Source organism: Canis lupus, chromosome 1 (assembly GCF_011100685.1).
Source record: "Canis lupus familiaris isolate Mischka breed German Shepherd chromosome 1, alternate assembly UU_Cfam_GSD_1.0, whole genome shotgun sequence".
Classification (NCBI taxonomy): Eukaryota; Metazoa; Chordata; class Mammalia; order Carnivora; family Canidae; genus Canis; species Canis lupus.
The window spans coordinates 120,287,787-120,314,334 of record NC_049222.1 but is presented as its reverse complement, the minus strand read 5'-3'; the positions used below and the strand labels follow the sequence as shown (position 1 = coordinate 120,314,334).

At 46.0% G+C, this 26,548-nt stretch overlaps 1 protein-coding gene across 7 annotated transcripts in view; it reads left to right on the top strand.

Annotated features, from left to right (window-relative positions):
* Positions 1-12,669, top strand: part of DPY19L3 (dpy-19 like C-mannosyltransferase 3) — a 69,754-nt gene extending 57,085 nt beyond the window's left edge. For 2 of the 7 annotated variants that reach the window (XM_038529511.1, XM_038529509.1), the window contains exons 16-18: positions 5,919-6,051; positions 7,111-7,269; positions 8,872-12,669. In XM_038529511.1, coding sequence (XP_038385439.1) covers positions 5,919-6,051; positions 7,111-7,269; positions 8,872-8,981 — 402 coding nt within the window. In that variant the 3' untranslated portion in view covers positions 8,982-12,669. Of the gene's footprint in view, positions 1-5,918; positions 6,052-6,161; positions 7,072-7,110; positions 7,270-8,871 lie in introns of those variants that run through there. The other 5 variants (XM_038529506.1, XM_038529507.1, XM_038529510.1 and 2 more) reach the window with 4 other exon arrangements.
* Positions 12,670-26,548: the final 13,879 nt, after the last annotated feature.

Sequence of the window (26,548 nt, the reverse complement as noted above, 5' to 3'; positions counted from 1 at the left end):
CAGGGCACTTCCCCTGTGAAGTGTTGAGAAGAAGCTTACCTGCCATGTCCTGGTCTCTGGTTCCTATACTTGACGCCGGAGCAGACCACACACCTGCCTTAGGCATCACGCTCATGCTCCAGGGACGCTGAGCTTCCATTTGCAGATTAGGTCTTGCCGAGGATCCACTTGGGGTTCTTGGGCTTGGCGGGTAAATGGGAAAAAGATCCCATCACCTCAGCAGGAGTAGGTTCTGCTCTTTTGTTTGGAGGGGCTCAGTTATGACCTTTTATTGGCTAACCAGACAGCCTCCAGGGAAGGTAAAGGGCATTATATTGGGATACCACTTATTAATATGACAGGAGCTGTAGTGGAGGGATTAGATTTCTATGAAAATGTTTAAAGCATTAATACATGAAGTCATATCTTTTTTTTTTTTTTTTAGATTTTATTTTATTTATCTGTTGGACAGAGAGAGCGTGCACAAGCAGGGAGAGCGGGAGGCAGGAGAGAGAGGCAGACTCCCCACGGAGCAGGGAGCCTGATGCGGGGCTTGATCCCAGCACCCTGAGATCGTGACCTGAGCTGAAGGCAGATGTGTAATCGACTGGGCCACCCAGGCACCCAACATGAAGTTATATCAGAACCTGTATACTTAGGAATACAATTCAACAGCTGTTTATGGAGCACGGGACATGATGAGTGTTTGTAAATGGGGTGGCTGTCCCTTCTTTCTTTTTTTGAGAGCTAGAGAGAGCGAGAGAGGTGGGGGAATGGCAGGAGAGGGAGAGAGAGAATCTTAAGTCAGGTTCCACCTCGCAACCCTGAGATCATGACCTGAGCCAAATTCAAGAGTCAGCCGCTCAACCAGCTGAGCCATCCGGGTGCCCCTCCATCCACTCTAACTCTCTCTTCACTGAAGCAAAACTTGAGCCTCATGTCAGCCCTATATTGTCTCCATTCTTTTTTTTCTTCTGTATTCTTATTGTTGACTCCATTTAAAGATTTTTAGAGGCTTACCGGGTTTCAAGAGAAATTTTTTTTATAGTTCTAATTTTTAGTGATAGAAATTTCCAAGCTTCAGGGATCCCTGGATGGCGCAGCGGTTTGGCGCCTGCCTTTGGCCCAGGGCGCGATCCTGGAGACTCGGGATCGAATCCCACGTCGGGCTCCCGGTGCATGGAGCCCGCTTCTCCCTCTGCCTGTGTCTCTGCCTCTCTCTCTCTCTCTGTGACTATCATGAATAAATAAATAAAATCTTAAAAAAAAAAAAAAAAGAAATTTCCAAGCTTCAGTTCCTTGGAGTTTTAAGTATAAAATTAAGAACACTTTGAGATTCAATTTCTCATTAATCAGCGAGGACATTTAGTTGACATCAGCCCCAGAATCTTCCCTGGGAGGACGGAGAGGCCACTCGGTCCTTCCCTTGCAAGGCGCCAGGCGGCATGCTCACCTGGTGGCCTGCGTCCCACGTGACACGGACGTGCCACAGGCCTTGCTCCCCAGCAGATTTTGCCCGTGTTCATATTAACTCTTTTGCCGATAATGTTTCCCAAATACAAAGATTAAAAACCTGATATGTTGGCCTTTTGGTTTTGGGGTGTCAATTTTTTTAATGGTCTGTTATCACTTTGAGCCGGACTTAGAGGGTGCTCGTTGGGCTTTATGTGTGTCTGGGAAGCACATCTCCTTCCATGAGGCCAAATGCCACAACAGCAGTGCTTCGTACCTCATTCCTTTGTGACCCCAAGTGGTTTCATTCTTGGTTCCTGAAATTCTTCTTGGACGTGGTGCAATTAAGACACTCCTATAGATTTGAAGATTTTGAGATGTAACATTTTAACTATGGGGCTTTAGAAGATTTCCCACTGGCAGTAGGCTCTCTTCAGTGATGAAGCCTGCATGTGCCATATTTTCTCAATGGAACTAAGAAAATGGCCCAAACTTCCTTAGCATTTTATCAAAGCAGAAAGAATTACTGGATATTTTAAATATGATGAAGGTTAAGTTCAGACCTTAAATGCCTATAAGCCTCTTTTATATTTAATGAATCATTTTGTGGTATTTGCATAATTCTATAAATTTTTGAAGTGTAGATAAAGCAAATGTTCACACATTATATTATAATGCTCAGTTTACCCATTAGTTCAACAGTAATTAACTTGTTGAAGCTTAGAGCTTCAAAAATAAATGAGATTATTTGTTCAAAATGCCATCAGGTCTTCCTGGAATGACATTTAAATTATGTAATGTAAATCCGTTTGACCTGTGAGTCCTTGTCATTATTTAGTGACATTTCTTACGGAATAAATTGTTTGCAGGTTGGGCAGCCTGCTACAGAGCTTGGCAGAGAGCTATAAAAACAAATTATCCTTTCATTTTATACATCATTTGTTCAAACATTGGTAAAAATTGCTTTGTTTTCCTATAATAGAGAAGTGTCATTCAGTGGTTAAAAGCACATTAGCTATTTTAGACACAGACCACAGACTGTGTCAGCAGAAGTATCTCTGAAGGAGGAGTAGCCAGCGTCACACCTGCCGTGCTGCATATCTGAAGGACAAAGAACGCCTTTCCGCTTTGCCTGCTGAGTTCACCACAGAAAATAGAAAACACAGTGGATCTAGGCTTTTAAAGTTCAGAAAGTGTGTCCTTGTTTTTTGTTTCCCTTTGCTTGTTTTCCTTTGCCTTTGCTTTATGAGTAAACTTAAATATTTAAAGTAGTAGAAGTGTACCCCAGATTTACCATGGGGCTGGCATATCAAACCGAATCCGTAGGAGAAAGCGAATAAACCTCATCTCTGCCATGCTTGGAAGTCAGTAGTTTTCAAAGAAGTATTATTTCTAGTCCATTTTATAGGCATTAGAATACTTGTATTTTGCTACTTTAAAGTAAAACTAAAGGGGGATCCCTGCGTGGCTCAGCGGTTTAGTGCCTGCCTTCGGCCCAGGGCCTGATCCTGGAGTCCCGGGATCAAGTCCCGAGTCGGGCTCCCTACATGGGGCCTGCTTCTCCCTCTGCCTGTGTAGTCTGCCTCTCTCACTCTCTCTGTCTCTTATGAATAAATAAAATCTTTAAAAAAAAAAAAGTAAAACCAATGATCTTGGTGAAAGACTGTTAACAGTCCAGAAGATTGTTACACCAACAGTTGAAACAGATGACATTAAACTTTGACTCTTTACTAATGGGGGGGCCACACACTAAAACATGTGACAGATGAGTGCAGTTTATTTCATTTTTCCCTCAGCGCCTCTAAGCAGTCATGTGACCTACCCCCCTGCCCTCCCGGGGGCTGCACCCACTGTGGGCAAGGGGACACTCCAGTGTGCTCGGGCCCCCCGGAGGAGAGAGGCAAGATTGGCCACGATGGGACCTTGTCTGTGTGTTTTGTTTCCCAGGATAGCTGAAGGCCCACAGAGCACTGGCAAACACGCGCCGCACCGACTCATTTGTTCAGAAGTGTCTGCCTGTAGAGGGAGCCGAGGCTGGCTCTGGTGGCTGACTAGCTAGCACGCTGCGGCCCGGCACCTAGTAGGCCCTCAGCACTGTCGTTTGGACAGAGAATGAGCCTGTAGCTCTCCGGCAAGCAGTTCAGGCCTTTTGACATCTCAGACCTCTGTGAACTGTGAAGTTCCTCCAAGTGGTGGGATCATAGCCCAGGAAGGGAGACGAAACCTTGGTCGTGAGCCACGAATAGAGAACAGGCCAGTCATCGGTATGTGCCACAGTTACAAAATAGATACTAGAAACAGCTCTGCGTCTCCCCGCTGCCGCCCCCCGTTAGAATTCAGAATAGTGATGCTGAGTCTGAAGATTTGCATGGATCTTCTCAGCTCAGCCACGGGCTTTGTCATTTGGGTAGAAAGGCCAGTTCGGCACCCTCTGGGCAGTAGGACTGGAGAGGCCGGGGTTGCCCCCCACCGCTCACTCTCGCTCTACCCCGTGCTCTGCCAGATGGGGAGACCAGACTGCATTTCTTCCTGCATCCTCAGTCTGTTCGGTTCCGTGGTCCCAAAGAGCCACTTTTTGGCATCCATCTACTACGTGGCATTAACTGCATTATTTATTGCAGTGGAATGGCTTAAGCCAGTCCGGAGTGTACAAAAGGAACGAAGGACGGCTTGGGAAAACATTGACATTCTCTGTAATGAGTATTTGTCGGTGCTCACCGTCTTTGGCAATTCCAGCACGCAGGGATGGGGCGGCCCCGACGAGCTGCTTAATAAGGGTCAGTTGCATTAAGCTAAGTCTCCTGCTGAGGAGCGCTCACTCCACCTTCACGTGTTGTCCCTGAAGGCCCTCCTGTCCCCCTGACCACATGGGGCCGATGTCAAGAGTTCCCTGTAAGTTGCCACTTCAAGGCGATGGAGCAAACATCTGCTTGTCCTCGGGCCCCTGGGCCTGCCTGTCAGAACACTGACCATCCCTCGAGCGCAGCCACGCTCTCGGAACACGCTCTTCCGTGGCAGTCCACGCGCCGGGCTCTGGGGTTTAGGGTCGGGAGGGATGCAGGCTGTGTGTCCTCCCCGGGTGCCCGCTGCGCTTGGACCCACGCTCCGTCGTGTGAGACAGCTCCTTGAAATCCAAGTGAACGAGGGGGTCATGGTTAGAAAACCCCGAGTTCTTCAAGGAAATTATTTGTAAGCATTGCAGCTTGGACTGCGGGACGTCTTCCAGGCATCCCGAGGCCTCCGTTGGATGGCACTCGCACCGCGGTCTGAGCCTTACGCTGACGCACGTAGACCTGCTCGTGCCACATGGGGATCGATGGCAGCCTCTCCCAGAAACCTAGCGCTGGGGTTTCTGCCCTGATCTCCAGATTCGCTGAGAACAGCCTGCTCTGGTTCTTTCTACAGAGTATGCTGAGTTTTAATGATTGCACTTAGACTCCTTCTCAAAACCGTCTCTGTCTTTTAACACCCCCTGGCAGGCCGGGGCTCCTCTTCCTTAGCCCAGGAAGGGCCCGTGTGGGCTGCGGTGCTCCCCGTGGGCCTCAGCGGAGAGTCGTAGAAGGGCGCTCGTGTTCTTCACAGTAAACCGGCACCTCGTTGATTTGCAAGAGACTCCCATGTCCCAAAAAAATGGAAGGGAATTAAAATCCACTACTAAGATTCTTTCTTTCCGGGGGGCGGGAAGGAAAAATGCTTTCACTGTCATCAGGGAGTCCTTCCTTGACCCACCATCCTTGTCCCTCACGCCCCGCGCGGAGGCAGAGAATCGCAGCTCGGTGGCCCTCGGAGAGCCAGGGGGTCGTGATTTAACAACAGGAGTGCCCCGTGTTCCCCCACAGTCCTTGGACTTTCATCATCAGGACTAAGGAAAGGAACGTAGGAAACACTTGCGTTGCCACATCACAAATGGTGGACATCCCCAAACGGAGTAGTACATTCCCTGCTTTCCAGAATCTTCTGTGTCCTTTTGTTGTTAGTAATTCTCTTTCTCTGGAAAGTAATTTATCACGTGTCTATGGTCCATTTTCTTGTTTGGAACAAAACCAAGTTGGGAGGAACCCGTGATCGCGGCAGTCTCTGGCTTTGTCATCCGTTTGTTAGTTAAGTCTCTTAGTTAAGTCAGCCTCTTAGTTAAGTCTCGTACAGAAGGCGATGACCGTCTGTGGAGGTCTGTGTGGTCGGGATCTGCCCCTCCGGGGCGAGACCAGGAGGGGACCGGGGGACTTGGCCTGGAAGGCCCGAGGGCCGTCCACTGTAAGGAAGCCCAGCAAAGCGTCAAGGAGAAGCGTCCCGCCCGCTGTCACAACCAGGGGAAGTTTCATAAAACAGTTTGAGTGCAAGTGTCAGGCAGCCAGGTGCTGCGTCTCCCCCCAAGTCTCAGGCCTTCCTGACGCAGCCGGGTGAGTCCGGCAGCGTGCGGTTGTCTTGTTTGTGGTCTGTGAGGAAATCGCAGCCGTGGGGTTAACCAGGCTCTCGCGACCTTTCAGCTCCAACACGCCGAGGAAGGCCGTGTTCGCCGGGAGCATGCAGCTGCTGGCCGGGGTCAAGCTGTGCACGGGCAGGACCTTAACCAACCACCCCCACTACGAAGACAACAGCCTGAGGGAGCGGACCAAAGCGGTGAGGGGGGCGTGGGGGGGCGCGGGGGTCCCTGCCCCGGGTAGCTCGGCGGCCCAGGCGGGCCTGAAGCCCCTGGCATCTCCTGAGTCGAGGCCTTGCCCTGCCCACAGCCCCTACAGGCGCCCGGAGACCTCCTCCTGCTCAGAAGGGTAACGAGAGCCCCAGCCTGCGGTGTAGACAAGGGGGCTTTTGAGAACAAACCCGTCGGGGAGGGAAGGCAGAGGACGAGGGGTGCATCCTGGCCCCTTGTCTATGCCCAGGTCAGCCGAGGAGGCAGCGAGGGTGCCTGGCTCAACCCCAGAGTTCAGGCGGGAGGGGGCCCTGGGGCTGGGCCCGTGGGGCTGGGCCTCGGGAGCCCGCGTCTGGGGACTCACAAAACCCACGCCCTCAAGGTCCTGGTGCCCTCGAGTCCTAGGGCCGCCTCGGGCGTGAGGATGGCCCACGGCCTCCAGCTGCAGGGCCGAGGCCCCCCTCTGCCCCCCCCACACACCTGCAGGCTGACACATCCGTGGACATCTGTGTGCAGGAAAGCGGCTGGTGTCCCTCCCTGTCACTCCCCCAGCCCCCTGCACACGTGCACACGCGGAACGTCCTCCCGGTGCCGAGTCCCAGAAGGCGGGTTGCTCACCTCGTGGGTGCTCGCCCGGCATGCCACGCTGGTGGCGAGCGGGAGGTCGAGAGAGCGGGGTGGGCTCCCCAGACCACGCAGCGGGCACCTAGCACCGAGGCCCACGGCGCTCTTCCTGCACGACCGCCAGGCCACAGGCTGGGCTCCTCGCAGTGAGGGCACCGCACGCTCCCCCGGGATGCCTAAGGCGCCCCGTCCCCCCACCGTCTCTGTGAAGGTGCAGCGCTGTCCTACCTGTGCCACCTGCGCTTGGCCTCTCGTGCCGCAGGACCCCGGGGACGCCTGAGTCTGTGTCTGCGGGGTGGCTGCCCCCTCCCCCCAGCCCAGGCTCCGTGACGACAGCCACCTCTTGGGACCCCCATCCCCCCACGTGGCTCACTCCCGGCAGCGAGGGCCACTGCCGCCCCTTCCACGTCACTCTCCCGTCGCAGGTGTATCAGATATACGCCAAGAGGTCCCCGGAGGACGTGCACGCCCTGCTGAGGTCCTTCGGCACCGACTACGTCATCCTGGAGGACAGCATCTGCTACGAGCGCAGGCACCAGCGGGGCTGCCGGCTGCGGGACCTGCTGGACGTCGCCAACGGGCACGTAAGCATGTCGTCCCCTCGCTTCATGCGGGGGCCACCCGGGTGTCTGTACCTCCTAGAAGGATGTCCCCAGCCACATCCCCTGCCTCACTGCATCCTGTGGGACTTGCGGCCCTGCGCTTGGGTCATGGCTGGGGCCTGGCAGATGCGGCGGGTAAGGAGGTGTCGGGCCCTAACTTCACGTCCAGCAGAGCAGCTCTGCCTTCAGCTGATCTGCGTCCTGGGGCTTTGCATAAAATTCATCTTTAAAGGCTTTGCCGTTAAAAACAAGAGCTCAGCCTCCAAAGACCTGAGCTCTGGAGCATCGTCTGGGCCGGCGCGTGAGTGTGGCTGGGACGGTAGGGCTGCACCCACGCTGCTCCCGGCACTGCCCTCAGACACGGCTTCCTGTGGCCGAGCCTGTGTCCCCGAGCCTGTGTCCCCGAGCAGCAGGCTGCCCCTCCCTCCTCCCTCCGGAGGAACTTGGCCTCAGAACCCCGCCAGGCCTCAGATGAGAGCACAGAAGAAGAGTTGCACCAAGAGGCCGTGTGTGCTGAAAATGAGGGGGGAGAAATGATAAGCCATTTGGAAATAATAAATTCTCAGAAAAGAAAACTTGACCATACAGAATTAGAGACTCAGAGCGCTTAGGATCTACTCTCTTAGCATATTTTTTTTAAAGATTTTATTTATTCATGAGAGACACAGAGAGGGGCAGAGACCCAGGCAGAGGGAGATGCAAGCTCCCTGCAAGGAGCCCAAAACGGGGCTCAATCCCCGGCCCCCGGGATCACGCCCTGAGCTGAAGGCAGTCGCTCAACCGCTGAGCCACCTGGGTGTCCCTCTCTTAGCATACGTCAGGCATGTGGGTAGGACCATGAACTGTGGTCACCATGCTGTGCGGTCAGAGCCTCAGACCTAATTCACCTTATTACTGCAGGTTTGTCCCTTTGACCGACGTGGAAGTATTAATTAGCTTGATTGTGGTAATCACTCCACCATGTATGTGTGTATCAGATTATCGGGTTGTAGCCCTTAACTGTATGCAGTTTAGTCAATTACGCCTCAGTAAATCCGGGGGAAAGAGAACATGAGATTCAAATTTCTGCCCAAGGAAAGAAACTGTCTATAACTATCTTGAATTCAGAGGAGATAACAGACCCAAGACTTGCATTTAAATTTTGATTTGTGTGTAACTTTCTCTAACTAGACCATCTGATGAGTTGGAGGATTTCCTCTGGTCATAGTAATTCTTCTCTGCATTTCACTTTTTTTTTTTTTAAGTATACGTGCTGCCAAAGCGAGCACTCTGCATCTCATTTTTGTGAGAGTGACAGTGTAGTACGTCCCGAAGAACAAGGAGATCCAAGTTTTACTTCTCGCCTTGCAGTTAAAGGTGGTCACTGTGCGACCGTCAGCTCCCCTTCTCAGCCTTGATTTAAACTTCCGACGGGGAAGAGGTAGACCAGATAATCTTGAAGTAGCCGCCGACATTGAAATAATACAACTTACGTAGCCGTAACACATGACTCTCAAAGAAACCCAACACCTGTTCCTACTTCTCTCGTCTCCTATCAATACGATTTTGTTTCCCAAACCGTGTTTGGTTTTGTTTTGGCTTTAGATGATGGATGGCCCAGGAGAGAACGATCCCGACTTGAAACTTGCAGGCCACCCTCGCTTCTGCGAAGAGATAAAGAGAAACCTGCCACCCTACACAGCATACTTCACTAGAGTGTTCCAGAACAAGACGTTCCATGTTTACAAGCTATCTAGAAACAAGTAACCAAGCTCTCTGTCCAACCTCTATTTTTGATATTGAAATTCCATCCTAATGCAACTCAACAGTAACATTTCATATGTCTTTAGGTAGCCTGTACCACAAAGCTGTGATAGGAGGAAGTTGTAGAGATGTTTACACAAGCGTTACCGTCCTCAAAAGTATCTTAACACAAGCTTCTCTTTTTTATCTCGTTTCATTAATGTTCTTTAGCCTAAAGGTTCTCACCTTTCTAGGAGTGGTCTCAAATTTTGTTGTTGGGGAGAAACGTAAGTGTGCCACAGGTAGCCTGAACAGCCACACGTCATTCAGGAAATCCAGAGGCTGTTCGGGATTTGAAATACTTTCAATTGACTTCAGACAGCTACGGTTGAGTCGAATTAAGGGGATGCATAGTTAAATTCTTCAGTATCGTTTCACTAGTGAAGACCAACGGGGAGCTTTTTAAAAAGCTCTTTATCGTCCTGTTTGACCTAAACATTTTATAATGTTTTCCAATCGCCATGCTTTTAATATTTTTTTTAAAAAATCATGTTAGGTCTTTGTATATATATCTAAAACTTTTCGTTGTGCCCTGTCTGAAATGTAAAGTTTAGCACTTCAGTATGTGTGTGTGTGTGTGTGTGTGTGTGTGCGGGCGGGCGCGCATGCATGCAGGTGCATGTTTTAATGTGGGATACAGAAAAGTGTGACAAATTCCTTATTGTAAGTCATGAAAGGAGCAGAAATGTTATGTAGCCGAGCAGAATTTGTTACTGTTTAGTGTTATTTTAAAACCTATTGATACTATTTAGCCTATCCTGCAAGTAAGAAAATTTTTCTTCATTTCTTACTCATTTAAATTTACTGGGTTTGCAAAATTTTCTAAACTTTTTGTTTTTAGCCTTTGTATTTTTTACAGCCTAGAACCTTGCAAAGTCTGAATATTTTTAAAATGTTCTATCTTAACTAATTCACGAATACAATATTTTTGGCAGAGAGCATTTTCATACCAAATTTGATTTGTGGTCTCCAATCTTAACTGTGAGGGCCCGGGTAATGTTATTCTTTTTCTTACTAAAAGGTAACTAAGTGCCTCTAAGTCATGCTTATTTGTAAACAACAAAGAGGATTATGTATACCTGTTCAAACATTTTTTGATAATTGCTTTTCTAATTAATTTCTAATGAGGGGGACATGTAAAAGTTGCTGATAAAAGCATATTGCACATTTAACTAAATCAAGGTGGCTAATGAAATTAACTTTCTCCCCTGTTCTTGCCAATTGGAAATGATGGAAAGGTCTCTCCTTGCACTTGTACTGAAGTACCCTAGGCATCAAGCTAGACAGATCACACGTTCAAGTTATTTCACATTCAGTTACTACTTATTAAACAGTGTTCAAAAAAAGAAGTTTTAGACTGTCATGTTGGACTCCAGGATACTCGGCTTTTTTATCCAAACTTATTTAAATTAAAAAAAAAAATTGGCTGGGTTACTAAATGATGCAGCTGAAACTCCTGAATTATGTCTTTCCTGTATTCTGTAAGAAGGTTGGAGACCACTGCAGTTTAGGGTAACACAGTAACAAAACACTTTAATCAGTAGGAGAACTTTAAGCCAGGAATGATGCATGCCTGGTGTGGCTGACAGCATGGGTCAGCACATCCTTCGGCGAGTGCCTTACTTTTCATTGAAACGAAGCACACGTAAGGTACATGTTAGACTACGTAGTTTTGTTTTTAAAGTCCTCGATCACCTTCCAGATATATTCCAGTTTTATTTTAAATATTTCTATATGCACTAATCTAAGCGTTTGCGTACGTGGAGTCTCAGCATAAGAAACACGTCCTTAAATGTGTATGCTTATCACCATCTTGATGGCACGCAGGAATCTTTTTCTCCTAGTGTAGGTGCCATTGTTGCCAAGATATTTAGTGTTTAGTCTTCAGCGAAAAATACAAAGTGCCAAAAAAAAAAATCTTGCAAGACAGAGTCCATACATACACTCTTTCCAAGACACTGTGACCATGTGTAGTAGACATTTTTCTTTGCTGATGAACAAGTCTGTCAACAAATCCCGTTAAACGTTCTTAGCGTTCATCAGTATTCTCTTGTATGATCTTGTTGGAGTCCACAGGAGGAAAGGGGAAGAGTGGCTGATGCCTGGCTCTGTACCAGGCCAGAGCATGGCACCGGGGGCCGTCACTCCCACCACACAGATCTCAGCAGCTGTGTTAATGTTTGGTAGTGGCCTCAAACGTGGCTGTTTTTTTATGGGGAGGATAACCCCTTGATGTTGCTTCAGAGCTAGCTAGCTAGAAGAACCTCTCAGTACAATAAGTGCTCTTAATGATCCTCTACTTACGTGACTCCCCAGATTCCCTGACTGTCTCCACCCGTCTTGTGAGCTGACGAACCAGGCTGCTCCCCAGTGTCCTCTCATTCCCGAGCTCCCTCCCGTGAGTTCTGTACTCGTACCAAACTGCCCTGTGCGAGTTCCCCTTCTTATAGTAAGTACACACTTCAACACAAGCATAGGAAATGGGGTAAAAAGGGTTATTTCTGTGAAAATTAATTTGACTGCTTTGGTAAGGCTTGATAAGGTTGAGTCACTAATAAAAACTGCTTTTGAGTAAATTACCTGTGGTTGGGAAAATTATAAAATATTGGGAACATGAAATTCAAGAAAATTTCAGAGCTCAGATTGCTTTATAGATTTAAGTACCTGTTGCACCTTTAAAAACATCTCTACTGACCAGAGGTATTAGAACATACCCAAACCACATTCCTGGTACAATTTATGCAAGAATAGAACTGGAATCATTGAACCCTTATTGCAAAGGAAAGACCCTGGCTTCACAGCAGAAGATTAGCAAATGAATGGACTATTACACATTTAAAGTTACGATTCCCTACTTAGATCTACTTACTTCATTAAATGGCTTCATTAAATGACTGATACTGATCACAGTGGCTATTAGAGATTCTAGTATAGTTGAAAGGTTCCAGTCACTTTTATTACAGTCCGAAGAAATAGGGATTCATTTCAGATATATTGGCCAGGAGCATAATTAGGTGTTAAGTAGGCCATCTGTTGTCCACTTGCAGACGATTTTCTTTCTTTGTGAGGTCAGCTAGGGGTGCGCGTGTGTGTGCACATGTGCGCGTGTGCGTGTGTTGGGTTGGTGCTGCCGGAGGGCTAGGACTTATGTAGATATTTCATCTGGTCTGCATCTTTACTTCACAGTTAACTAAAAATGTTTACTCTCATTCCATGTGAACTTTGTCTAAGATGTACCAATTTTAGCTTATCTTTGGCCAAAACTTACCTGAGTTAACATAGAAATACTCCCATTTTTAAAATTCAATTGAAACCTTGGAATTAAATAGGAAGATACAAAATGTTCCCAGATCATGTATCTTGGTTAATATGCTCCCAAATGCTTTATATATGACAACCTTTTTGGCCTAGAAGAGAGTGCTTATCTGTTGATGGAAAAAAGCTTTTAAGATGAGAGTGGCTTGCTTTCTTGTGGCAATTGGCAATTGATTTTCTGTATTTAACATCCTATGGGTAAAATCTTACAAAGAGCTTTTATAATTTGTTGTACTGAATTGTACGGAGATTATATACTAAATAAAGCTCTTTTAAAGTACACAAGATGAGTGTTTTTCCTTTCTTTGAAGGTCAGAAACCAAGGAACCAGCTACTGAAGTTATTAAATACGTGCTACATAAATTCTGGTCCCTAGAGATGGATGTTCCAAGGTCTCAGCTGGACTTGCTTAATGTCGAAGGAGTTTGTTTTTTCATGGAATTTGATAGCTGCTTACTTGCTTCACTTGAACCTCAGGGTTATAGTTTGTATTTCTAAAGAGAAGGCTGATGTCAGCACAATTTATCCTCAAAGAGGTAAAAGCTGTTTGCACCTTCGGAATTGTTTCTACTTGTCAATTAAATTATTAGTCTTCAGTGATTCAGGAAGATGGGTGGTAGTCCATATTTGGGTAAGAATTCATGGATAAATGTGCTTGACCGTTACATTATTCAAAGCAGATACTGAAATTCTGAGCAGAAATAGACTAGTTCACTTCCAGATAGAAGAAACTGGCAGTGGGGGCTCAGATATTTTGTGCTGACTCTTAGAAAGCTCTTAAGCTATTGATTACCCTCTGCCAGAATGGTCTTCAGCACAGGAAGCGTTACAGATGAGTGAGAGATTCCAGACAGCAATGCACTGAACGTGGAACGGGTTGGCATCTGACACCAGGCACACAGTAGATGAAAAGCTGTTTCTGCCCCTTCTTTCAAAAGTGGTATCTGTAACTCATCCCAAACCTTTTCAGCTAATTTAATAGTTAGAAGCTTGCTTGAGGGGGCACCTCCGTGGCTCAGTTGCTTAAGCATCTGTCTTTGGCCCTTGTCCCTGGGATCAAACCCCTCATCGGTCTCCTGGCTCAGCCGGGAGCCTGCTTCTCCCTGTCCCTCAGCTGCTCCCCCTTCTTGTGCTTACTCCTCTCTCTCTCATAAATAAATAAAATATGTATTTTTTTAAAGTTTGCTTTGTGGGATTGTCTTTCAAAATGCAGATAATAGAACCATAGTGAAATGTGAAATCAATCTAGTGGGTTACAATCAGCATTAGAAGATTGAGAGAAAAAGAGAAAGAAGAGAAGGGGACAGCCCAGATGGAAATGTAAGTATTTTGGGAAGTAGTCGTTTGTTCCACAGGTAGGCGTTATTGAACTGAGGTGCCTTATACAATGTATTTCTTGGTGTTTGAAAGCCACGCCCTTACAGCAGGGAGTATCCTGCGTGGATGGCATCTTGACCTTGGCTCTGTCCTTGTCCCTCCATTGTACTCTAGTAAAACCCTTTAAATGATGATATTGAAGAATTAGTACAGCTTTTTTTTTTCTTTAATTTTAAAAATAAATAAATTTTATTTATTTATTCATGAGAGGCACAGAGAGAGAGGCAGAGACATAGGCAGAGGGAGAAGCAGGCTCCATGCAGGGAGCCTGACATGGGACTCGATCCTGGGTCTCCAGGATCATGCCCCGGGCTGAAGGCGGCACTAAACTGCTGAGCCACCCGGGCTGCCCATTAGTACAGATTTTTAGGTGTTGATATACCCATTGTTATTTTTTAAAGTCCTTCTCTTTTAGGATTTATACAGCCATACCTTGGAGATACTGTGGGTTGGACTCCAGACCACTGCAATAAAGTGAACATTGCAATAAGGCAAGTTAAATACATTTGGTTTCCTAACACATATAAATGTCAAGTTTACGTCAAACTAGTCTATAACTGTGTAACAGCATTATGTCTTTAAAAAGCAATGTACATCTGAGCTTTCAGCAAGTCTTTGTCACTGATCACAGATAATCATAAATATAAAAGAGGGGCACCTCGGTGGCTCAGTCAGTTAGGCGTCTGCGTCAGCTCAGGTCATGATCCCAGGGTCCTAGGATCCAGCCTGGCAGCGGGCTCCCTGCTCAGAAACTCCCTACTTCTCTCTTTCCCTCCCCCACCTTCTCTCTTTGTCTCTCTCTCAAATAAATGAAATTTTATTTTATTCTTATTTATTTATTCATGAGAGACACAGGCAGAGGGAGAAGCAGGGAGCCCAATGTGGGACTAGATCCCGTGTCTACAGAATCACGCCCTGGGCTGAAAACAGCACTAAACCACTGAGCCACTGGGACTGCCCAAATAAATAAAATTTTAAAGAAATGCAATAATGAAAGGTTTTATTATTTATTTACTTTTATTAAATATTTTACTCATTTATTCATGAGAGACAGAGAGAGAGAGAGGCAGAGGCCATAAGCAGAGGGAGAAGCAGGCTCCGTGCAGGGAGCCTGATGTGGGACTCGATCCCAGGACTCCAGGATCACACCCTGAGCCAAAGGCAGATGCTCAACCGCTGAGCCACCCAGGCATCCCATGAAATATTATAAATATTGCAAGATTATCAAAATGTTACAAAGTGAGCAAATACTGTTAGAAAAATGGTGCCAATAGAATTGCTCATTGCAGGGTTGCTACAAACCTTCAGTTTTGTTTTTTTTAAGGCGATATCTGCAAAGCACAATATAGCAAGCGCAATAAAACGAGGTATGCCTCTACTCAAAGACTTGCAGATGGAATTATAATGATGGTTTACATCCAAATGGTTTTGTGAGGGCATATGGGTAAAACAAGACTGAGTTGCTATAGTTTAAGCTGGTTTGGAATTTTTCATCATGAGAAAGGAGAAATTACAATCAACAAATCAGGAAACTAGTAAGATTAAAATTTAAGACTGGAGTCCATCAACTAGGGAAATAGAAAGGACAAATCCCTAAAAGAGCTGATGTTTAACACTAATTCTTTTTGAGAGACTAATGAAATAAACACCTGGTAAATCTAAGAGCAAAAATACATGAGGCCACGCCTCCTCACTCACTCTTTACAACATGGCTCTTGGCCTCTGCAAAGGTAGCAGGAGAGCATCTCTCCAGGAAGCTCCAGTTCCTTTTTTAAGGCCTTTCACTTGAGCAAGTAATCTCCATTTCTCCATTTTTATTAGCTCAACTAGGACCTGAATTACATCATCAGCGAAGTCCCTTTGCCTTTGCCATACGGTGTAACATAATAATGGGAGTGATGTCCGTCACATGCACAGGGCCTGCTCCTACTCAGTGGAGCGGATTGATTATACAGAGCATGTTCACCAGGGGGTGGCAATGTTAGGGGCCATTGCAGGAATGTGCCTACCACAGGTAGGTTACAAAGAAAACCAGGATCTGGCCAAAACTAACTATCTGGCAGCACCTAACCTGGGACTATAAACTAAGAGAAGGGAAGCACACAAGGGGAGTCCCAATCTCACCCAGGCTTTCTTCCTTGGAGTCTTCTAAACCACGGCACAGGGAGATGGAGCTCAAGCAGTGGCAGTCTTACTGAAAGAAACAGAGTTCATTGCTAACATAGCTGGGATTTTGTAGGAGTTGGAGGGTCAGGGCACCAGAGAGGAAGGTATTGCAGAAAAAGAAACCTGAGAGGTTTCCTGTGGGTCCCTGGCTAATTCCTAACCTGCACATGTGTGTAGCTTGCCAAACAACATCTGGTAAATGGCAGCCAAACAGATTTTAGAGGTTATGCGGTGCTGAGGAGACATTGGAATTGTGGTCCAACAAGCATGGAGAGATTATGATGAACCTCCCTGGCCGCTGAACTGAGACACCAGAAAGGCTATACTTTATCCTAGGAGTGGAAGCTGTTACCTAAACTGCCTGTCAATAACAAATGTAAATCTGTTATGAAGGACGATAACTTAATCCATGGCCTCAAATTATCTCCACATTTCCAAATATGCAATGGATAGCATTCAGTAAAAAATAATCAGAATAATAAAAAGCAAGACTGAAACAATTGAAATAGAAACATCCGCAGCCTAATCAGATACTGGAGTTTAAAGCATAGACTTAAATAACTATGTTTATTATATTTAAGAAATTAAATGACAAAGTGGAGAATTTGGGTGAACTGAAAACTATGAAAAAGAACAAAATGGAAATACTAGAACTGAAAAGTCTAGTAAATCGAGTACTCAGTAATGGGTTAAATAGCAAATTCGACACAGCCGAAGAGAGAATTGGTCAACTGGACAATAAGTTAGAAGAAAATACCCAGACTAAAACCTGTGGGGGGTTGGAGGGGTGGGACACGAAAAAGGAAAAAGCATGAGATGTTTGTTAGAACATGTCACTTTATCCTGGAAGCATAACTGAAGTCCCACAAGGGAAGGAAAGACGATGGACTATATGACTTTGGGCAAGCTCTTAGCTTCAGTTTTTTGTTTTTTATTTTTATTCATTTTTTTTAATGGAAGTGCAATAATAATCTACCTATAGGGTCATTGAATGGATTAAATGAGGTAACATTTAAAACACTAGGCCCAACACTTTGCGAATGATAAAGACAGTAGGTGGAAGCCACAGGATAATATCATCCTCCTCATCATTACCATCAAAATTAGAATGTCGAGGAGAAAAGTCTGAAGACCAGTTATGAGTCAGATACTAAAGAGCCCTTAGTAATTTTATGTAAACTGTTCTTGTAGAAAAGATCTTTAAAAAATAAATATAACACTTTACAGGCTTAGGAGGACCTTAACAAGAGCAGTTTGTAAGGAAACCAACTTCTTAGTAATCTTTCAGGTACATATTTCCATCACAAGAGAGTGTGTCTGTGTCTGCGCACATCTCTGTGGGAGAGGGAAAACAGAGCCGTGGACAAAGACTAGGGCTGCTGGTGCATGTTTTTGGAAGACAATTATCGTTGACATTATCTTGATGATAAATGTCAAAGCCCTGCCAAGATGCACATACAAAGAAAGAACTGTCAAATTGTGTATGGCTCTGCTTAAGAGAGGAAAAAGGAAAAAAAAAAAAAAGTGATTTTGGGACTAGCACAGTACTTAGAGCAGCAGTGTGCAAATTAGGGCTCATACATTTAATGAAACTTAGCATTTCCTCCTGTGAGAAAAGGTGGATTTTCTTCCCCTGGAAGTGACATCTGTAAATAATTATCTCACTTACTGCTATTAAGATTATGTACATAAGTTGTGTTCATTTACCACTCACTGCCATTAATTAATTTTTTTTTTTTACAAGACCTGATCTCACACTAGATTCTCTCTGGCTAGAGAAGTAGTTTGGGATTATTAATAATTAATGGTGTACTACAAGTACATAAAGCCATTTTTAGGGGCCCTCCTGCCCAATTATTTTACTCCGCCTTTGCAGGCAGAATTTTTGTTACCTTAATACAATATGCTTCAGAATCTGAGTACCTGGGGGCACCTGGGTGACTCATTCCGTTAAGCATCCAATTCTTGGTTTTGGCTCAGGCCATGATCTCGGTGGTGAGATCAAGCCCTGCATTGGAATCAGCTTGAGATTCTCTCTCTGCTTTGCCCTCTGCCCCTCCCCCATCCAATAAGTAAATATTAAAAAAAGGAAAAAAAAAAAAGAATGTATCTGTAAGAGCCTGGTGGATTAAAAGCATCATGAACACAGCCTTCCCTGTGTCATCATTCGGCTCAGAGATTCCTGAGAACTTCCTGAGCACGTCCTCTGCAGCCGGGGGGAGACCCAGGGATAGGACAGGTCCTGGATGTCAACACGGATTTTAAAAATTTCTGTCATGACGTTGAGTAAAAACGTTACGACAGAGTCCTAAAAACTGCTGTAAGAGAAAACAAAGATGTGCCAGTTGGGAATGTTCACGTTGGGAGCTACGGAACACCGAATTCAAAGTGGTTGAACTCATAAAAGGATCCGTTAGCGCACTTCACCACCTTTTTTAGGCCTCTGGGGAAGGCTTACTCTACTGTCCCACTGATTGAAGGCATGCACTTGACATCTCTTGAGGCGCAGAGACACCAGAACTCATCAGTGTATGAGGCCGACCAGGTCCCTAGTCTCCTGGAACTTTCACTGAGCAGAGGATACAGGCAACAGAAAGGAAACACGTGGGAAAATGCCAGATGTTTTAAGAGAATTAAAATGATGTGCTGAGGGACGCCCAGGTGGCTCAGCGGTTGAGCGCCTGCCTTCGGCCCAGGTCATGACCCCGGGGTCCTGGGATCGAGTCCTGCATCGGGCTCCCTGCAAGGAGCCTGCTTCTCCCTCTGCCTGTGTCTCTACCTCTTCCTGTGTGTGTCTCTCATGAATAAATAAATTTTAAAAACGTAACTAACTGTTGTTTTAAGTCACTGAGATGCAGGGCTGTTTGCTGTTGCGCCACAACCTCGCTTATCCTGAGCTAACGCCCTGGGGAGGAGCAGGCCTTTGCCAGGAGCAGGAGTGAAGTGTTAGGGGGCGGCCGTGGTGAACCTGAGCCGCGTGACCCGTGGTGTGTCCAGGAAGGGCGGGTGCAGCTCTGCCCACGTCACTGCTCTACTTCAATCCTATTCACTCGCCACCTCCGTTCTCACAGACCTGTTCCTGTTTCTAGAACAGCGGCCGACCGCTCTCCAGGTGTGTAGATGCTCGTTCGTGGGCCCGTCTTACAACCAGTCACTAAGACCACGGGGGGGGGGTTGGGCTCACCATTTAGGCCGGTTTCTCCCTCTGGCGTGGAACGTGAGAAGCAGCCCCACGCCAGGAACGCAGCTAGGAAAACCGGAGTATTCTTGGGAAGAGAGAAGGTGGGATCGATGCTGGGGTTGCAGGTCCCCCATTTTCAAGTTCCTGTGACAGATCGGACACTGTCCTTGGTACTTTGCATGTATCATCTTATTGGCAATCCCGTCCTTCGTGGAATCCGCACGAGCGCTGGTCATCGCATCTATGAGGAACAGAGATGTCATATATGTGACCTTTGAACCTTTACTGGCCCACAGGTTTATCTCCACCAACTCTTCCCGTAGAAGCTGTGAGAATAAGTAACATCTTTTGCCCCATTGTCACGACTGTAACACCCAGGGTCTCTACCCACTGGTAGCAGGTGTGTTACCTGCAGGGCCCACGTCCGCTTCTCGGAGACTTTGCACCCCCCCCAGCCGCTGCCCACCAGGCGGGAGGCACACTTGTGACTCTTGCCCACAGCCGTTTCCCCCAGAGTGGCCAATCCGATTTTTCTCTTGGTATTTGGAGTAAGGCTTGGGGGGCCCTGATCAGTCTCCAGGGGCAACGTGAATTGCAGAGTTGCAGGACCAGAGCCGCTATGTGCATGCCGAAGTTTGGGTCCGCTTCTGTGAATGGGAGAAATAGCCAGAAGAGGCCGGGTGTTCCTCCCCGGGGAGGCAGGAGTGGTAACTCCAAGGTTGCGGATTCCCAGCCTCTCTGGAGACCGGCCTCACTCACTGAGCCTTGGGTTCCACGAGGCACCCCTGTTCCCTTTCCAATAAATTACTTCTCTGACTTGAGCTAGTGTGAGGGTCCAGTCTCTAAAACCAAATGATCCCTGATGAACACACTCTACTGAAGGCAGAGGGTTCTCATGAGTCTAGTTTTCTTGAGGCAGACATTTTTTTTAAAATATTCTTTATTCTCACAACCCCCTTTCCACACAGTGCACATGGCACTTGTCACTCCGAATTCTAGATAATCACAGACATCTCCACTCTTCTCACTGTACTCTGAACTTCCCGAGGGGAGAGGCTATTTCTTTTGCATCTTCAAGTTCCCAGCGGACAGAGTGAGTGTGGATGGAGCAAAGGCTGGTTGCACTGGAGTCTGCAGTTGAGAGCAGGTTCCTCTGATAAAATGCGATTCAGCGAGCTACTGCCAGTCGACTTCTCGCAGAGAGAGAAGCAGAGTGGGCCCATGGACCGTGATGCCTGGCGAGCTGACTTTCCCCTCCTGCTACCGACTGCAGAAACTGATCCTCTTGAAATCCAACTGATTCCAAGAGGAAATGTCTGACTTTGAAAACCACTCCAAAATTGCCCTGGCATTCAAGTTAACAGAAAAGAAATAAAAACAGCTGCTGGTAACAGGGTGTAAATCCACTTCAGTAGGATATCTACTATGTCATTATTGGGAGCACCGCTCCACTATTTACCAATTAAGCCAAATTTAATTTTGTTGTTAAGATTTTTGATAAGGATAATTACTTATTTCTTTATTACTTCTTATCAGCTGTTGGCACAAAGGTTAGAATCTCCCATTGTGGTTGTGGATTTGTATAGTTCTCGGTTTAGTCCCGTTAATTTGCTTTATACGTCTTGAAGCCAGGCTATTGGATACATTAAGATCTAGAATTGCTGTAACTTAATGGTGGATGAATCGCTTTGCCATGTGAAATGCCCCCACTTAATGTCTACGTAGTGCTTATTGCCTTAGCTTACTTTGTCCCATATCAGCAAAGCCATACCAGTGGTCTCTATGGGTCTCTATGGAAATATATATATTTCTATCCCTCTTCTTGGAACTTTTCTGTATTCCTGTATTTGTGATGTGTCTCTTATAAACGTAGAGTTCGAGGGGCTCTCCATTCTATTTTTTTTTTTCCTTTTAATAGTAGTGTTTAGTCCGTTTGGATTTTAATGTAATCAGATACATTGGGGTGGATACTTTGCTGCTACGTGGTGATGTTACGTCCTTCTCAGGTTATCTCTCACGTCTGGAGGCATCTGAGGTCCGTCTTTCCCTTTTCAGTGATATGGATTTTGGTCACTTAATTAAGGTGCTGCCCAATTACTTACTGTGTAGCTATTAATTACAAAAGGATCAGTAGTAACTGGTGTGTGGAGAGATATTTTGAGATCAAAAACCCTGTTCTTCGTCAATCCCTGCTCCCCCCAACTAGATTTACCACCCATCGCTGATTGTTTTATTTCAATGTTCACGTTCTTTCAGATTTGAACAAGGGGAGTCCTTCAAGCTGCCTCTTGTGTCTTTTTTTACAAGCCCTGTCATTTCTCCTAGCCTTTCCTCTCTCTCTGGTACAATAAGACCCCCCGTGCTTATTTTGTATATTCCCTGCCCTAGCCCTGTAATCAACCATTTCTCCAAGGAGCCCTGGTCATTTTAGCAGGAAATGCTAGTTAGAAACCAAAATCTGAATGCCAGATGTGCTCATTGCTAGTGTCATGAGCTTCTAGGCTTTTTGGGGGGACTGTGTGGGGAAATTCACACACACGCAAGCACAAGAAAATCCGTATACGTATATGTGTCTACACGGCTACTTACAGGCATGTACACAAATGCATATGCACACACATAAGTTTGTGTTGATACAGCCAATTCCAATGCAACCCTGCAAGGTGCTTCCTTGCCTTCTCTAAAAAAATCCGTATTTATACCTCCCTATTTGCATATTGAGAACTCTATCTCCCAACGCTATCAATTCAAAATCACACAAAATAGAGGCACCTGGCCAACTGGGTCGGGACAGCCTACAGCTCTTGATCTTGGGGTCGTGAGGTCAAGCCCCACATTGGGTTTAGAGATTATTTTTAAAAAATCCTTTGGGGTTCCCTGAGTGGCTCAGCGGTTTAGCACCGCCTTCAGCCCAGGGTGTGATCCTGGAGTCCCGGGATCAAGTCCCACATCAGACTCCCTGCATGGAGCCTGTTTCTCTCTCTGCCTGCCCCTCTCTCTCTCTCTCTCTCTCTCTCTCTCTCTCTGTGTCTCATGAATAAATAAATAAAATATTTTAAAAAAATAAAAAACCTTTTAAGACAAAATAGTTTCAGAATCACTATACTTATAAATCACTATGAGAATCAAACCTACTCAAAAGAGTTCAATATTTGTTAGCATTTCTTTTGTTATTTATTTATTTACTTTTTGGTGTGAGGGTATATAGCCAAAGTACTATGTTTAAATGCCACTTGAGTTAATTCTTCTCCCACCACATCATTGTGGTTGTTACTCTAATTATTTAATATTTAGAACAGGGCAGCCCTGATGGCCCAGCGGTTTAGTGCCACCTTCGGCCCAGGCATGATCCTGGAGACCCGGGATTGAGTCTCGTGTCGGGTTCCCTGCATGGAACCTGCTTCTCCCTCTGCCTGTGTCTCTCTCTCTCTGTGTCTGTCTCGAATAAATCAATAAATCTTTAAAAAAATTATATTTAGAACATTAATATTATTGCAAAAGTCAAAACAATCAAGACAGTGTACTCACAAAAGTGTCGGTCCCTCCAATATCCCTTCCATCCCACTCTGCCCCCCCTTGCATGCCATCCATTTTATTAGTTTCTGGTTTACCCTTTCTTTGTTTCTTTTGCAAAAATAAGCAGATGCATGTATGTTTTATTATTTTTCATTTTTCCTTACACAAAATGAATATATATTCTTTCACACTTTACCCTTTTTCTTAACAGTATAGCCCAGAAATCATTCCCCATCTTCCCAGAGAGATTTTACTCATCCTTTTTTTATGCCTGTTTACTTAAGTAAGCTCATTAATATTTATTGATTGACATATTTTGTCTCTCCTATTATTGTGTTATAATTGATGTATCATATTTACTGCATTTTGTTATGTGATGTGCCAACCTCTCTCTAAAATTATTTTTTTGTATTTAGGAAAACTCATGTTTGGTTCCACTGGTCTTCTTCATATGTGTACCTTTGATGCTCTTTATTAGACATAAATGAGAAAAACTCGTTGAACTTTTGCTATCTGATGCCTCAGTTTTAAAGATCGATGTTGATTCTCACTTGTCATCCAGCCAACAATCGGCGATCCTATTTGACTTTTTCCTTTCTTCCTCCTGTCATGTTTACTTGTCATCTTCTACGTTCAGAACATATTCTGTTTACTGCTCTTTCTCCACCCATGTCTCCTCCCGTTGTAAGGTTCTTATTAATTCCCCTGAAGTGGTATAGTATGATTTGCAGGAATAAAGATTCGTATTGTAAACCTTAAAGTGATCTCTCTCCCTCTCTCAATAGATAGATAATTGATAGATGGCAGGATGCAGAGATGGTTATTTACCATACTTTAAGGATTAGTGTGGGACGCCTGGGTCAGGGTGTGATCCCAGGGGTCTTGGGATCGAGTCCCACATCGGGCTCCCCAAAGGGAGCCTGCTTTTCCCTCTGCCTGGGTTTCTGCCTCTCTCTGTGTGTCTCTCATGAATAAATAAATAAAAACTTTTTTAAAAGACTTAGTAGTTTTTTTAAAAAGATTTTGTTTATTTGAGAGAGCGAGATTGAGTCACACACACACACACAGATCAGGAGCAGAAGGGGAGGGAGAAGCAGGCTCTCCACTGAGCAGGGAGCCTGATGCAGGGCTCAATCCCAAGACCTTGAGATCATGACCTGAGCCGAAGGCCGATGCTTAACTGACTGAGCCCCCTACATGCCCCAACAATTAGTATCTTAATAAAATTGAATTTTTTTATTAAAAACCTCTCCAGAGAGTTCTCCCACAGCAACAGCATGAAGAATTCTACAGACCTGCTCCTTAGTGAAACAAGCATCACTGGGAAAATTATTTTTAAAAACCAACCATGTGAAGTCTGATCTTTATCTTAAGGAAAATTATCTTAAGGGCATACAGAATACAAGGAAACATTTATTGGAGAAAATCTATTACAGCTTGGCATTTGAGCCACAGCCTGCCCCCCGCTCCTCCCCTCTCCATTCAGCGTGACTGAAGCCAACCCGGGCAGGTGCTGCCACAGACACGTGGCCCTGTCCCACCCTGCTCCTTGGAGCTGCCACCATGTCCTTCCAGGAGGGGCAGCTCACAGCCTGTCTCAGCCTCCAGCCCCAGTGACATGTTGTAGAGGCTGAGTTCCAGGCAGGTGTGGCCTGGGGGGGGCGGTGAGGGTGCTCTCCTTGGGGTGGCACACAAAACACGTCAGGCCCCGCCTATAGGACAGAGGTCCCACCCCAGGGAAAGCAGGGTGGGAAGACCAGTGTCTTGCTCCCACAGCAGGGGTGTCACTCGGAAGTAGGCCACTCTCCCTGCCTCATAGTCCATATGACCCAGCGAATGTGCTCACCCCGGGAGGGGGGGTGTTGCGCAAATGTGCCAACTATTTATGTCCATGCAAGACCCTGCATGTGGGTGTCTACAGCAGCTTTATTCATAATTGCCCAAACCTGGGAGCAACCAAGATAAAACACAGTACATCCAGATAATGGAATATTATTCAGCGCTAAAAAGAAGTGCGCTATCAAGCCTTAGGAAGACGTGGAGAAGGGATGCATGGGTGGCTCAGTGATTGGCTCAGGGTGTGATTCTGGGGTCCTGGGATCGAGTCCAGCTTCAGGTTCCCCACAGGGAGCCCGCTTCTCCTTCTGCCTGTGTCTCTGCCTCTCTCTGTGTCTTTTATGGATAAATAAATAAAATCTTAAAAAAAAGAAGAAGAAGAAGAAGACGACATGGAGGAACCTTAATGCATAGGACTAAGGGAAAGAAGCCAGCGTGCAAAGGCCACGTCCTATATCAATCCACCTATATGACATTCTGGAAAAGGTGAAGCTGTGGACGCAGTACAAGGGTCGGTGTTTGCCAGAAAGTAGGTGGAGAGGAAGGGGAAATAGGCACAAGGCAGAGAATTTGTAGGGCGGCGAGACTTCGGTGTGCTACTGGAGTGGTGGATGCTTGTCGTTACACGTTTGTGACCAGGACCGCACCCTAACACAGACGATGGACTTGGGGTGATGACGACGTGTCAGTGCAGGCTCACCAGTTGTAACACATGTCCGTCTGTGCCGGAGCAACGCTGACAGAGGAGGAGGCTAGGGCGGGGGCCGGGGGCCGAGGGGGGCATATGGGAACTCTCGACTTTCTGTGCAATTTCACTGTGAGCCTGAAACTGCTCTAAAACGTAAAGTCTGTTTTTTTAAAGGTTAATTAAATGAAAATCAGTCACGAACAGACTGAGCTCCAAACTAACAAAGAGAATAAGATGCAGAATATTTGAACCTGATATGTAACAGCAAAAACCATAAAACACAAAGAATTACTACCACCCAGGCTCGGTTTGAGTCTTTCCAGATTGGTAATATTTTAAAGGACTCGGCATATTAGCAGCTGAGGTTTCAACGTAAATCCTTAGCCTATTAATAACCTAATATTTTAGGTTAATATGCAAACGCAACATGTGATATTTTAAGAAATCTAACCCAAAACAAGCAGTGAGTCGTCTGTAAAATCTAAGCTGCTTTCTGACTGCCAAGAATCCAACGGTACTTGTTATGTTATGATATTTGAAATTAATTTTCCCTTCACATATATAATGCACTCCATTAAACTTAAGTCATAATGCACATTATTTGCTAATATTTTCTAATATTATTCCAAGAGATTTGGAGGAAGGCAGCACGCAGCAGTGAAAGATTCCACGCGGCGTCATCTCCTGCCAGCAGTGTGACCTTGGGCACGCTCTCCGTGTCTCAGTTTCCTGAACTGTAAATAGATTAAATCAATAGTCTCATCCCATAAGGTTTTTGAAAGGATTAAATTAGTTAATAATTTAAAGCCCTTAGAACTGTGCCAGGCACGGACTAAAGCACCTAATAAATATTTATTGCTGTTATTAACGCAATTTTGACACTTCTTTAAAAGGGAGTTTGGCTTGTGTGATTATTCTTTTTACGCCGTGCTATACAATGTTTGTCCCCGATGTGGCCGAGCCATCTGCTAAAAGACACCCCCCACCCAACCCCGCTCCCTCACCTGCCCCCGTGACCACTTCGAAGCACTTTGTGCCATTAGCACAAAGCAAATCTGACTTTGCAGAGCACCGGCCACTTCTGGAATGTTCCAAGCACGGTCCCATCCGAGAGCATTTCCACGAGCCAGGCCCTCAACCTGTGATTCTCTTCGCCCTCACCTGCCTGACCCCCCTCCCTCCTTGCACTCAACGCTGCCCCGGCCCTGCCTTCCCAGAGAGGCCTGCGCCACTCACCCTACGGCAGCCTCCTGCCATGGGTCAACACCTGCAAGTCCATTTTCTTGCTCCATTTTCTGCTTCCTCCTCCAGAAGGTAAGTTGCAGCAGGGCAAGGACTTTAGCCTGTTCGCTGTTCTACGGGCTTCCTCCACTTGTCCCACTGTAGGCTGCGCTGGCCCC